The following is an 11,608-nucleotide window of genomic DNA, read 5'->3' on the forward strand; positions in this document are numbered from 1 at the left end:
TGTAGACCAGGCTGGCCTCGAACTCAGAAATCCGCCTGCCTCTGCCTCCCGAGTGCTGGGATTAAAGGCGTGCGCCACCACGCCCGGCTATTTCATGCCTTTCTTTAACACTCGCATGCACACACCTGCTCTCTATGGCCTGGTTTTCATAGTTACCTAGGGCCCGGTCGCGGTCCCTGGGTTTCCCCACCGAGGAGTTCGGGCGGTGGGTGTGAGTTGTTCTTTATCACAAGCCCATTCTCCAAGGCTTGGTTTTCATGACTATCTGTGGCCGCAGGAAGTGCAGCTGTGGAGGCCTCCAGACTGGCAACTTTTACAGCATCGGGAAAAATGCCCTCTGAGGCTATGTGTTCTTTACACCTTTGAATGTGTTCTTCATTTGAAATCAAGCTCTCCTTTCATGTATTTATCACATTGTACATTTGCCCCTTTCAGTATCTAGAAGTGTGTGCTGCTGATTGTGCCTGTTGCTAGACCAGGCAGCATAGACTGGGGAATCTCTGGCACTAGGCAGGACTGCAAGTTTGTGGCTTTCTGGGCTCTAATGGGGGTTAAGGTCCACTTAGACAACTTAGTGAGTGAGACACTGTCTCAAAATAAAAATGAGAATATAGTTCAGTGATTAAACTCCTATCTAGAAAACATGAGGCTTTAGATTAAATCTTTAGTGTCAGGGAAGAAAAAAAAAAAATAGCTATGTTGTTTGGTTTTAATTATTATACCTTTATCTTCAGTTGCTTTTCAAAATAGGCTGTATGTATACCAGTCATCTCCATCCAAGTGTTGTCATTCAATTTACAGATGGATTTATAACATGATAGTATTATATCTTGTTACAGTATGATAGCTAGTAGGACACTTGCCTGAGCTTCTCAATCTGTCAGCAGGATTTCCTGTCATCATCAAACCCAGAACTCTATAAACATAAGGATCTTGTAAAAAATAGTTTGTATTAATGTATAATCTGTAACTAGGCAGTTGTCAGCTGGGACTTTCATAAGAAATCTGTATGTTTCTGGTGACTAACTTTTTAATTTTAATATTGGGGTTGAAGGAAACCAGTTTGTAAGTTATTACTGTGCTGCATGTGAATGTGAATGCTTGCATAATTACTGTGCTCATTTCCAAGTACTGAGGTATTTTTACTCTGAACATTGGAAATCACTGATTTAGGATGAGGGACAGCAGCTAATACATCAAGCATATATATGTCGTATTTATGAAAGCTGCTAACACTGTGTTACAGATGCAGCTGGTCATTCTGAAGTATGCTTCTTTGCTTTCATTTCTTATAAACCACATTGGTTCTCAAGTCCTTCAGACTCAGCTCTGAAACAGTTCAGAGTGGCAGTTTGCCTGGCTCCACTTAAACCATTCTGGACTGAGGTGTGAGTGGTGGTGCCCCCTATGTGGATATTTGTTACCCTCCCAGGTGATCTCTACATGTTGTATAGGCTGGAAACCACAAGCTTGAATATGTAGAAAACTCACTTTGGGCAAGTTTTTATAACCTTTGTTCAAAGTTTCCTAAGATGGGTATACCTATAACTTTGTTACAACTTACATCTAAGAGTCTTAGAGTCTTTCTATTTGGTACAGTTTTCCAGAAATTGTGATTGAATAATTAGAAAGAAAAACTATCTTGTGAATTTTGCATTGGGCATCTGTTTAAAGATGACAGTTTAAAACCATCTCTCCAGTTGTTCTTACCTTCATCATCATCCAGCCTGGGTGAGAAACAGGAAGGCAAGCTGGGGTTCCCAACATCCTGAACACCCAGATGCTGCTGGGAACCATGAGGAGTCAGGACTGGGCAGTGGGCTGGTTTTGAGCCTAGGGCCCAGACTCTGCCTTAGTTGAGGGTTGAGTGTTCGGAGTTTGGGAGTTTTAAGTGACATGGCTCTGTGTGATGAAGGCTTTCTCCCACATCAGTTCTTGATGAGATAGAGTCCTTACTTGTCATTAGTATTTAGTGGTAGTAGAAAATAGTTGTATATGACTTACTCAGGGTAGACCAGAGATTAACTAAATATCTTTTGTAGGAAGGAATGTCCGAGAAGGGACCCTTATTGGCTAAACTCTAGAGGCCAGCCCATCCAGATACCTCATTAGCATGAGGAACTTTGTAATCTGTGCTACCTGACTTCCTGATCCTCATGTGGGGTGTCATGATCACATGCTTCAGGGCAAGAACCTGGTAGTAGATGAAACGCCTACAGTTCTCAGATAGGAGAATTTACCGGGGTTTCTGAATCCATTCAACCTTCCCAGTTTTTGCTTGGTGACACAGTCCCATATGCTTCACAGTTCTCTGCTTCTATGGTGTGATTCCTTGGGAATTAAACTCCTGTCAATCTTGGTAGTAATAAGTATCTTTAATCACTGAGTAATCTTGCCAGCTTTACAAAGTATGTAGTGTAGAAAGGAGAGCTTTTTTACTGCTAGATCTCTTTAATCTTACCAATGACTTTTAAACTCAGATCAACTACTGAAAACTCCCAGGACCCTAGGTAATTTGTGGGCTCTTTTCCAAAGGAGCTCATGGCATAGCCAAAGCAGAGCTAATGCTTTAAGAACATTCAAAGGATACACATAGCTTTGATGCTGCAATTGAGGAGAATGGCCAATTTGAGAAACCCTGTATCAAAACAGGGTTTCTTTGTGTTTCTTTCTTTGTTAAGAGACTGTAGAGGCATAGTCAAGGTATGTGGGGAAAATAGAGATTTAGTAGGGTGCTGCTCATGTGGTATTTCTCAGAAGAACTAATTCCACATAGTAACAGAGTGAGCCTCTTTACAGTCCATGTGAGCTATGCACTGCCAGAATTCTTCCTTAAAAGATTCCAGCCAAGGGGCTAAAGAGATGCTTGCTGGTATGAATACTGTTCCTCTTGCAAAGGATCCAGGTTCAGTTCCTAAGTCCCACATGGACTCACAGCCATCTATAACTCCAGTTTCAGGAGATCATGTGCTGTCTTCTGACCTCCAAGGATACCAGGTACATGCATGGTACACATGCATACATTCAGCCAAAACACTAATACACATAAAATAAATCTAAAGAAAGTGCTATTAAACAAAAGAATTTCAAAATGTGGTGGTGCAGGCCTGTAATCATTGGTACTTAGGCAGGAGGATATAGAGCTATATGAGACCTTGTTTGAAAAAAGAAAAAGGTAGAAAACAATTTTACCCAATTTATACTGTATTGCTGTATTGTGGGGGCAGGGAGGGTATGTGTGTGTGTGTAATGTATAATTCATATGTAATGTGTTCTGTGTAGCTGCTACCCCTAAAGACCAGAAGAGGGTGTTGGATCCCCTGGACTAGAATTACAAGCGTTTGTGAGCCGCTTGATAGGAGTGCTGGGACTGGATTTGGATCCTTTACAAGAAAGGGGAGTCAGTCTTAATTGTTGCGCTCTCTCTCCATTCCTCAGTCCCTGCCTTCTGAGCTGTTTTGTTTTGTTGTGTTTTGCTTCGTGTTTTCCGCCCCTTTGGTTTTTCAAAACAGGATTTCTTTGTGTTGCCCTAGCTATCTGGAACTCTGTAGACCAATCTGGTCTTGAACTAACAGATCCACCTGCCTCTGTCTCTCTAGTGCTAGGATTAAATGTATGTGTCAGCACCCTGTGAATCACAGGTTCCCTCTTGCTAGTTGAGAACTGACCTTTGTTTGTTTGTTTGTTTGTTTGTTTGTTTTAAGACAGGGTCAGCTGACCTCATTTTTTAAAGATCACTTTGTGTGTGCACTTATGTTGCTTTTCTGTTTCTTTTGGTAAACAACAGGTTTATTCTTCCAGCCTGTTCTTGCCCCTAAAGGAGGCTTTTTGTCACATCCATTTTATCAGGTAGACAAACACCAGTGTCTTATCTGGTTAATGGTATTGCCAACTCTGTAATGTTTTAGTCTGTCTGACACTGCCCTGTTCTTTTTCTTCAGGTTATCACCAACCTAGTGAAAATGCTGAAGTCTAGAGACACAAGGAGAAATTTCTGTCCTCCAAACCATTGGCTGTCAGAACAAGAGGATATCAAAGCAGATAAAGTTAGTGGAAAAATCTCCCTAATACTTTTCATTAAAGATGGGTTTCTCAGCTTTTGTATTATAGGAAGTGTAAGCCTTTTTAAATTGTGTAACTCTTCACTTAACTTTGAGGATGTATCAATGTTTTAGGGGGAAAAAAAGTCAAAGGACAAGGTATGTAGCAGCAGCATTGACCTAGACAGCATCCTGATAATCATTGTCTTGATTGTACTGTTATTGCCTCAGGTTGTAGTGAAACCCAATGATTGTCTATTGGAGTTGAAAACAATGTCACTTTTTAGTAATACTACTAGTAAATGTATGTCGTTAGTTAAAAGAGATGGGTTTTATCCTTTGTTGTCTGAAGGGGCAGACAACTCATTGCTAAAATTTGAACCTAAAACAGACTTAATCTTCCAGATCACCAGGAAGAGTGTACATCAGGCACGCTCAGAGAAAGTCACCACTAATGTATTTTAGAATCTTTGAGAGTAAAAGACAGTCAGATATGAGACAGGGATACAGGTGCACCAAGAATCCAGGACAGGAATGTGGCAGGACATTGGAGGTATGTCTATGTCTTCAGGGACAAGCCATCTTCAAGTTAAACCTGATACCTTCAGCTCCACCCACTGGCAGAGTTTGCACATGGTTAGGTCTTGCAAAGTGAACAGCTCCAGGGCCCGATGGATGACTCTAAGGAACTTTTTCACCAACACAGAAGAACTTTAGCATGGTTCTAGGTTTTGACATGTGGTGACCTGTGACTACCAGTAGAAGCTGCTGAGGTATGAAGAAAGGTTAGGGACTCCTGAGAACCCTTCCTTCCAGACATGTACATTGTCCAAGAAACTCTGAGTAACACTGAAAATAGCTGCATGGCCTGGCCTCATATAGTAACTCTACAAGTTCACAGTGGTACTAAAGAGAAAAAGAACTTTATTCATCAATTTTATAGAATATGAAGGAGTCATGTCATTTTGAAACTTTTCTTGAAAGAAGCAGTAAACATTTGGCATGCCTCTCTAAGGCTATCTAGACAGTAATGATATCTTCCTATTTATGCATTTCTTCCACATATCCACATAACGGGTGTCATATTTTGTGATTTCAGGGAAGGGTGTAACATTTCACCATACACATTGAGCCTGCAAGTAGTGGGTACATTCCAGACCATAAACAAAAGCTTGTACCTTTGTTGAAAAAAAAAATTACAAAGACCAAAACTAAAGGATTAGAAGAATTTACAGATTAAAGAAAAACATAAGAGATATAATATTTGTTATTTTTTTAATGTGATGTGCTTTGTTTCATAATTATATCATTGTTATTTTACTGTACCCTGACTATAATTCCCTTTAAAGTATTCAAGGTTAAATTATGAGGACATGTGAGGCAGCCTGGACTGGACAGGAATAGACAGCCAGCTCCTTAGGTGCTGAAACAAAAGAAAGTGCTGACAGCAGTTGGTTCCCATAGGTTACCCAGCTCTATGTACCTGCATCTAGACATGTGTGGCGATTCCGGAGGATGGGCAGGATTGGCCCACTGCAGTCCACCCTGGAGGGTGAGTTCTCAGTTTGCACTTCTTCTCACTAGGATGAATACTCTGTAGCATTCACTCCTTTTACTGTTAGCTCTGTGATTTTTGCTGCACTCCACATGGAGTATCTTCATCATCATTTTCAGTAAAAATCAGCTTGTGTAACCCTTTTAGACAGGTAGAAAATGATTGCTATCTCACATTTTCTGAAAGGTGGGGCTGTTAGGCAAGCAGCAAGAGATAGCCTGGGGTTCTGTGGATCATAGCTGTTTCTTTGCTCACTCTGCAGAATTCCTACGAGTAGTTATGCCTTATGAAGAACATTTGGTTATTTTGTTAGTCTTTGGTGAATATTAATGTAGCTACTATTATTATCAGTATGCAAGTAGGTGTGTGAACATAAATAATGGAAGAACCCTAAGTCACTACAGCCATGTACTTACCTTTATAAAAAGGAAAAAACAAAAACAAAACTGCAGAAGTGTTTTCTGAAGTAGCTGTACCACCTTACATTCAGACCAGAGATTGCACTGGTACTTTGTATCTTACTGAGCCAGTACTTGGAATTGTCATGTTTTGTTCGCTTTGGTTGGTTTTTGCTTCTTTGGCACCAGGTCTCACTATGTAGCCTTAGCTGGTGTAGAGAGAGATCTATCTGCCTGTTTCTGCCTTACAAGTACTGGAATTAAAGTGAGGGACCAAATATTTTGGGTTCAGACTCTGTCTTAGAGAATCTCACCTAAGTTTGAACTCAAGTAAACTAACAGGCTGGTACCTAGCATCAGTCTCCAGGTTACAAGCCTGCCACTGCCTAACAACCACCAATCTGGAGGAAAGTAGAAGTTAAGTTTGGCTCCCAACACCAGCCAGTTATGCTAAAGGCCACAGTAGCCCCTCACCCGCCCCCCCCCCCCATTAGATGCTTTCCAGGCTAGAAACACTCAACTTTCACTTGTTATTTTGTATAAAATCTTGTCCTGATGAGCATTCAGGGCTTTTCTCCACTGGAACCATCATGTGGGTTAACAGTGAGTTAAGCCCAAGCTCAAGCTTATAAATAAAGACCCTTATGTGATTGTATTGAATCGGCTTCTGATTTGTCCTATGGGGTTCACAACTGTTTCCTGGTACTACAAAAGGTGTGCTCCACAATGCCCTCCTGGGATTGTCATTTTCAAAAGATTATTTTCTGGAAATGACATAGTCATTGCAGTAATGAGTAGTAGCTATGGATGCCTGGCCCTTCAGCATACTAGCATGGGTGAGGGAGGAAGTTCATAGACTTCACAACTCCTTAGCAGTTAGCATTTGGTGAGGAAGTAGGAGGTCATTTTCTTCAGTAACATGGCCCCTGACTGACTGCCCATGCTCCAGTAAATAACTTCTTCCCCATGTTCCTATAAGAAACTCTAGTTGAAGGGCTGGAGAGCTGGCTCAGCGGTGAAGAGCACTGACTGTTCTTCCAGAGGTCTGAGTTCAAATCCCAGCAACCACATGGTGGCTCACAACCATCTGTAATGGGGTCTGACGCCCTCTTCTGGTGTGTCTGAAGACAGCAACAATGCATCTGAAGACAGCTACAGTGCACTCACAAATAAAATAAATAAACTCAGAGAGAGAGAGAGAGAGAGACACAAAACTCAGTAGATCACAGGAAAAAATTGCAACATGAAAGTTAAAAGGAAGACCAGCTGTGAGGAGAGTGATGAGCTAGAGTGAAAGGAGGATAGGAGGATAATGGGTCATGAATATATGTGTGAACTTGTCAAAATTTTATTAAAATTTTAACTATTCGGGGCTACACAGAGAAACCCTGTCTCGGGGGTGGGGAGGGGGGATTAACCATTTAAAAAGGTACATGCCGGCGTGGTGGCGCACGCCTTTAATCCCAGCACTTGGGAGGCAGAGGCAGGCAGATTTCTGAGTTCGAGGCCAACCTGGGCTGCAAAGTGAGTTCCAGGACAGCCAGGGCTACACAGAGAAACCCTGTCTCAAAAACCAAATAATAATAATAATAATAAAAACATAAAAAGACTGTAGCACAGTGATAAAGCACTTGCTTAACCTTGCCCATATCCTACGGTTCATCCCTAGCTCCACTGACTAATGGTACTGTCTTGCTTGTTTTGTTTTAATTATTGCATCTGGAGAATTTTTAACATGCTATGGGTATAGTTTCTTTAACTGTTATAAAATTTGCTACTCTGGCTTGCCTTTTTTCTTTTTTTTGGAGACAGGGTCTCTCTATGCAGTTCAGACCATTCTGGAACTCACTCTGTAGTCAAGGCTGACCACCAACTCACAGAGATTCACCTGCCTCCACCTCCCAAGTGCTGTGATTAAAGGTGTGTGCTACCACTGCCCAGCTATAAAGGAATCTTAAACTGTTAAGAATTATCCAGATTTTCTCTTTTCATTCAAATGTGTTTAAAGGGTTAATTGTGATTCATTGTGCCAGGCTTTTTTCTCACTGTTGGGAAAGAATAGGTCCTAAGTTTACTAGTAAAGTACCAGTATAGGCCCAGTAGTTATACAGCCTTTTCTTAGGCAACTTTTTTTTTTTAAGATTTATTTATTTATTTATTTATTTATTTATTTTTATATGTAAGTACACTGTAGCTGTCTTCAGACACTCCAGAAGAGGGCGCCAGATCTCGTTACGAATGGTTGTGAGCCACCGGGTGGTTGCTGGGATTTGAACTCCAGACCTTCGGAAGATCAGTCGGGTGCTCTTACCCACTGAGCCATCTCACCAGCCCCTTAGGCAACTTTTGACATGCTCCCATACCTACTCCTGAGGAACAAGCAGAGTGAGCTTACAACTGAAGACTGTCAACCTTACCCACCCTGCATTTGTATCGCTCACCTGGCTAGAATGATGTCAGATTTAAGATTGGGCCCAGAGGATGTGTTCATGGAAATAGAAATAGAATCACTAGGTTATTTCAAATCCTTAAAATGACTTTATAAATCCTGATTTTAGTAGCTGGCAATGAATGGGAAGGAAAATACAGGTGGACTAATAAGTTTTAAAATGTGTTGCAGTGGGTCTGGAGTCCTTACCCCTGTCTGTGTCTGAGGAACGACAGCTTGCCATCCTGACTGAACTGCCTTTTGTGGTTCCATTTGAGGAGCGAGTGAAGGTATGCCATTCAGACCCTGTAATGCTAACTTAACACAGTTAAAAAGTTAACACTCCACTTTTTAAAATCTTGCATTTCATCCTTAAAATCCAGTCAGATACTTCTCTATATTCATGCTTTCCCTTGTAGCTGAGCAGCCTGTTAGACTAGAGATTTCTAATAGTGGGATCTAATCAATGTTGTTTAAACTGTCTTAAGTTTGCATTGTTACTAAAAATGCCAGGTTTTTTTAAAGATATTTTGTATCCATTCATTAAAAAATTGGTATGACCATCACTGCTTTGAAAAATGAGTAGATATCTTAGTTCATTGCCAGATGATCTTGAAAAATGTTTAAAAGTTTGCATATATTTGTTTGCAGTTTAATGTGGACTATTCTGTTTATAATAGAAAATTTCTAGAAATTGCTAGGTTCTTCTCTTAGGTACTGACCAAAATATTTTTCAGACCGTCATTCTTTGTTCAGGGCAAACAAAACAAACAAACCAAAAAATGATCTGACTGACCTAGAGGCTCTAGGTCAGTGGTTCTCAACCTTCTTAATGCTGGGACCCTTTAATATAGTTCCTCATGTTGTGGAGACACCCCCCCCCCAAAAAAAAAAAAAAAAACAGTTAATTGTAATTTTGTTACTATTTTGTTGCTATTAAGAATCGTAATGTAAATAATTTTGAAGATAGTTTTGCCAAAGAGATCACCACCCACAGTTTGAGAACTGTTGTTCATAAAAATATCAACCCCCTGCAGGATGTGGTGCCACACTGCCTTTATCTCCCACTTGGAGAGACAGAAGCAGGTGGACTTCTGTGAGTTCAGAGGCTAGCCTAGTGTTGGGAGCTGTTTGCCTTTTTCTAATAGCAGAGTAAAAGTTTGCCTGCTTCTCTGAAGCAGAAAGAGAAAAAAAAAGTCTGCCTGCCAGGGCCTGTTGAAAATTTTTCTGGCCTGCTGAGGCATCAAGGCAAGGGGCTGAAGCTTCGGTTAACCTTGGTGGAAGGAACTGGGAGGTCTGTGGATGGGGACAGATGTTCTATGTATATTTCAGCAATTGTTTCTGTTAGCTTGTGGCTTTGCTTCCCATGGTACTGTGAAGTATACAAAGAAAAGTAAACTCGAGGCAGCTGGCTGCTGCTGCTGTGGTATTGACCAGCGGTCCTCCCAAATCTAACTCCTGGCTTTGCATCTTTTTCCTGCCTTTCCTATCTTTTCCTATCTTTCCTATCTTTGTTCTCCCCCTCAGAGACTGGTCTACTAGTGCTGGCAGGCCCAGCACAGCCAGTGATGTTACACAGAGAAACTCTGTCTTGGAGTAAAAACAAACCAAATAAGCAAACAAATGCCAAAATACCATAGTACCCAACTCCTCAGCTCCATCTACTGGTATTTCATCATTATAGACATGTGAATTTTATTCTTGGAGGAAGCTTCACTTTCCTCCTAAACAGTATTTTGAACAGTGTGTTTGTGTGTGTACATGTGTATTCTAGAGTTTGTGCAGAAGTCAGAGAACAACTTTTAGAAGTCCATTCTCTCCTATCATGTAGTTCCCAGACTGAATTCAGGCAGAAAGTGCCGTACATCTCAACAACCTCAGCTTATCTAGATTTTTAAGAAATATTTAGCTGGGCGTGGTGGCGCACGCCTTTAATCCCAGCACTTGGGAGGCAGAGGCAGGCGAATTTCTGAGTTCAAGGCCAGCCTGGTCTACAAAGTGAGTTCCAGGACAGCCAGGGCTACACAGAGAAACCCTGTCTCAANAGGCGAATTTCTGAGTTCAAGGCCAGCCTGGTCTACAAAGTGAGTTCCAGGACAGCCAGGGCTACACAGAGAAACCCTGTCTCAAAAAAACAAAAAAAAAAAAAAAAAGAAAGAAAGAAGTACTTAATAAATGAACACATACTGTGACATGGGTCTTTCAGAGCTTACTGTAAACAGGGGAAACAACTTTAGAAATACTTTTAAATACTCTTCTCTTGAAAAAGTTACTATCTGCTACCTTGTATATAAAAGCTGACACCAGAATTTATAGAAATATAAAGTTAAAGCATGTTTAGCAGTTTTGTTTAGATTGTTTATACTTAGACCAAAAAGTCTTTTGACTCTAATAACCTGACTGACTGACTTTCTTTCTTTCAGATCTTTCAAAGGTTGATTTATGCTGATAAGCAAGAAGTTCAAGGAGATGGTCCATTTCTGGATGGAATCAATGTTACTATAAGGAGAAATTATATTTATGAAGATGCTTATGACAAACTTTCTCCAGAAAATGGTAAATATATTTTTTTTCCTCTGTTGCCTGCATATGTTAGCAGGAACTTGAGAATTACTGTAGAAAAATAACAATTATTGCTGGCCATACTGGTGCATACCTTTAATCCCAATACTCTCAAGGCAGAGGCAGGTGGATTTCTCTGACTTTGAGGCACCCTTGTCTACATATCAAGTACCAGGTCAGCCAAGGGTATATAGTGAGCACCTCTCTCAAAAAAAGAAATTCTGTTGAGCTGTTACTGGGTGGGATTGTACATGCATGCCTTTAACCCTAGTAGTACCAGGAATCAGGGGTGTTTGTGTGTGTGTGTGTGTGTGTAGATATAAAGTTGGTAGTGAAATGGTTGACTAGCAGACTGTCATGGTGAAGACCTAGTTTCAATTCCTTGGGAGGAAATTTTTTTTCCTGTTTATAATTTGTTCTTTTAAGACTTTAAAAGAGAAAAGTTGGTTTTAAAATCAGCCTGTCTGGGGCTGGTGAGGTGGTTCATTGGGTAAGAGCACTGACTGCTCTTCCAAAGGTACTGAGTTCAAATCCCAGCAACCACATGGTGGCTCACAACCACCCATAATGAGATCTGATACCCTCTTCTGGTGCGTTTGAAGACAGCTACAGTGAACTTATACTA

At 40.9% G+C, this 11,608-nt stretch overlaps 1 protein-coding gene across 1 annotated transcript in view; it reads left to right on the forward strand.

Annotated features, from left to right (window-relative positions):
• Ube3c (ubiquitin protein ligase E3C) overlaps positions 1-11,608 on the forward strand; it is a 109,793-nt gene that overhangs the window by 54,616 nt on the left and 43,569 nt on the right. Inside the window, exons 14-17 of the mRNA XM_021162266.2 lie at positions 3,942-4,046; positions 5,505-5,592; positions 8,614-8,711; positions 10,845-10,977. Of these exons, the coding sequence (XP_021017925.1) occupies positions 3,942-4,046; positions 5,505-5,592; positions 8,614-8,711; positions 10,845-10,977 (424 nt within the window). The remainder of the gene's footprint in view (positions 1-3,941; positions 4,047-5,504; positions 5,593-8,613; positions 8,712-10,844; positions 10,978-11,608) is intronic.

Source organism: Mus caroli, chromosome 5 (assembly GCF_900094665.2).
Source record: "Mus caroli chromosome 5, CAROLI_EIJ_v1.1, whole genome shotgun sequence".
Taxonomy (NCBI): domain Eukaryota; kingdom Metazoa; phylum Chordata; class Mammalia; order Rodentia; family Muridae; genus Mus; species Mus caroli.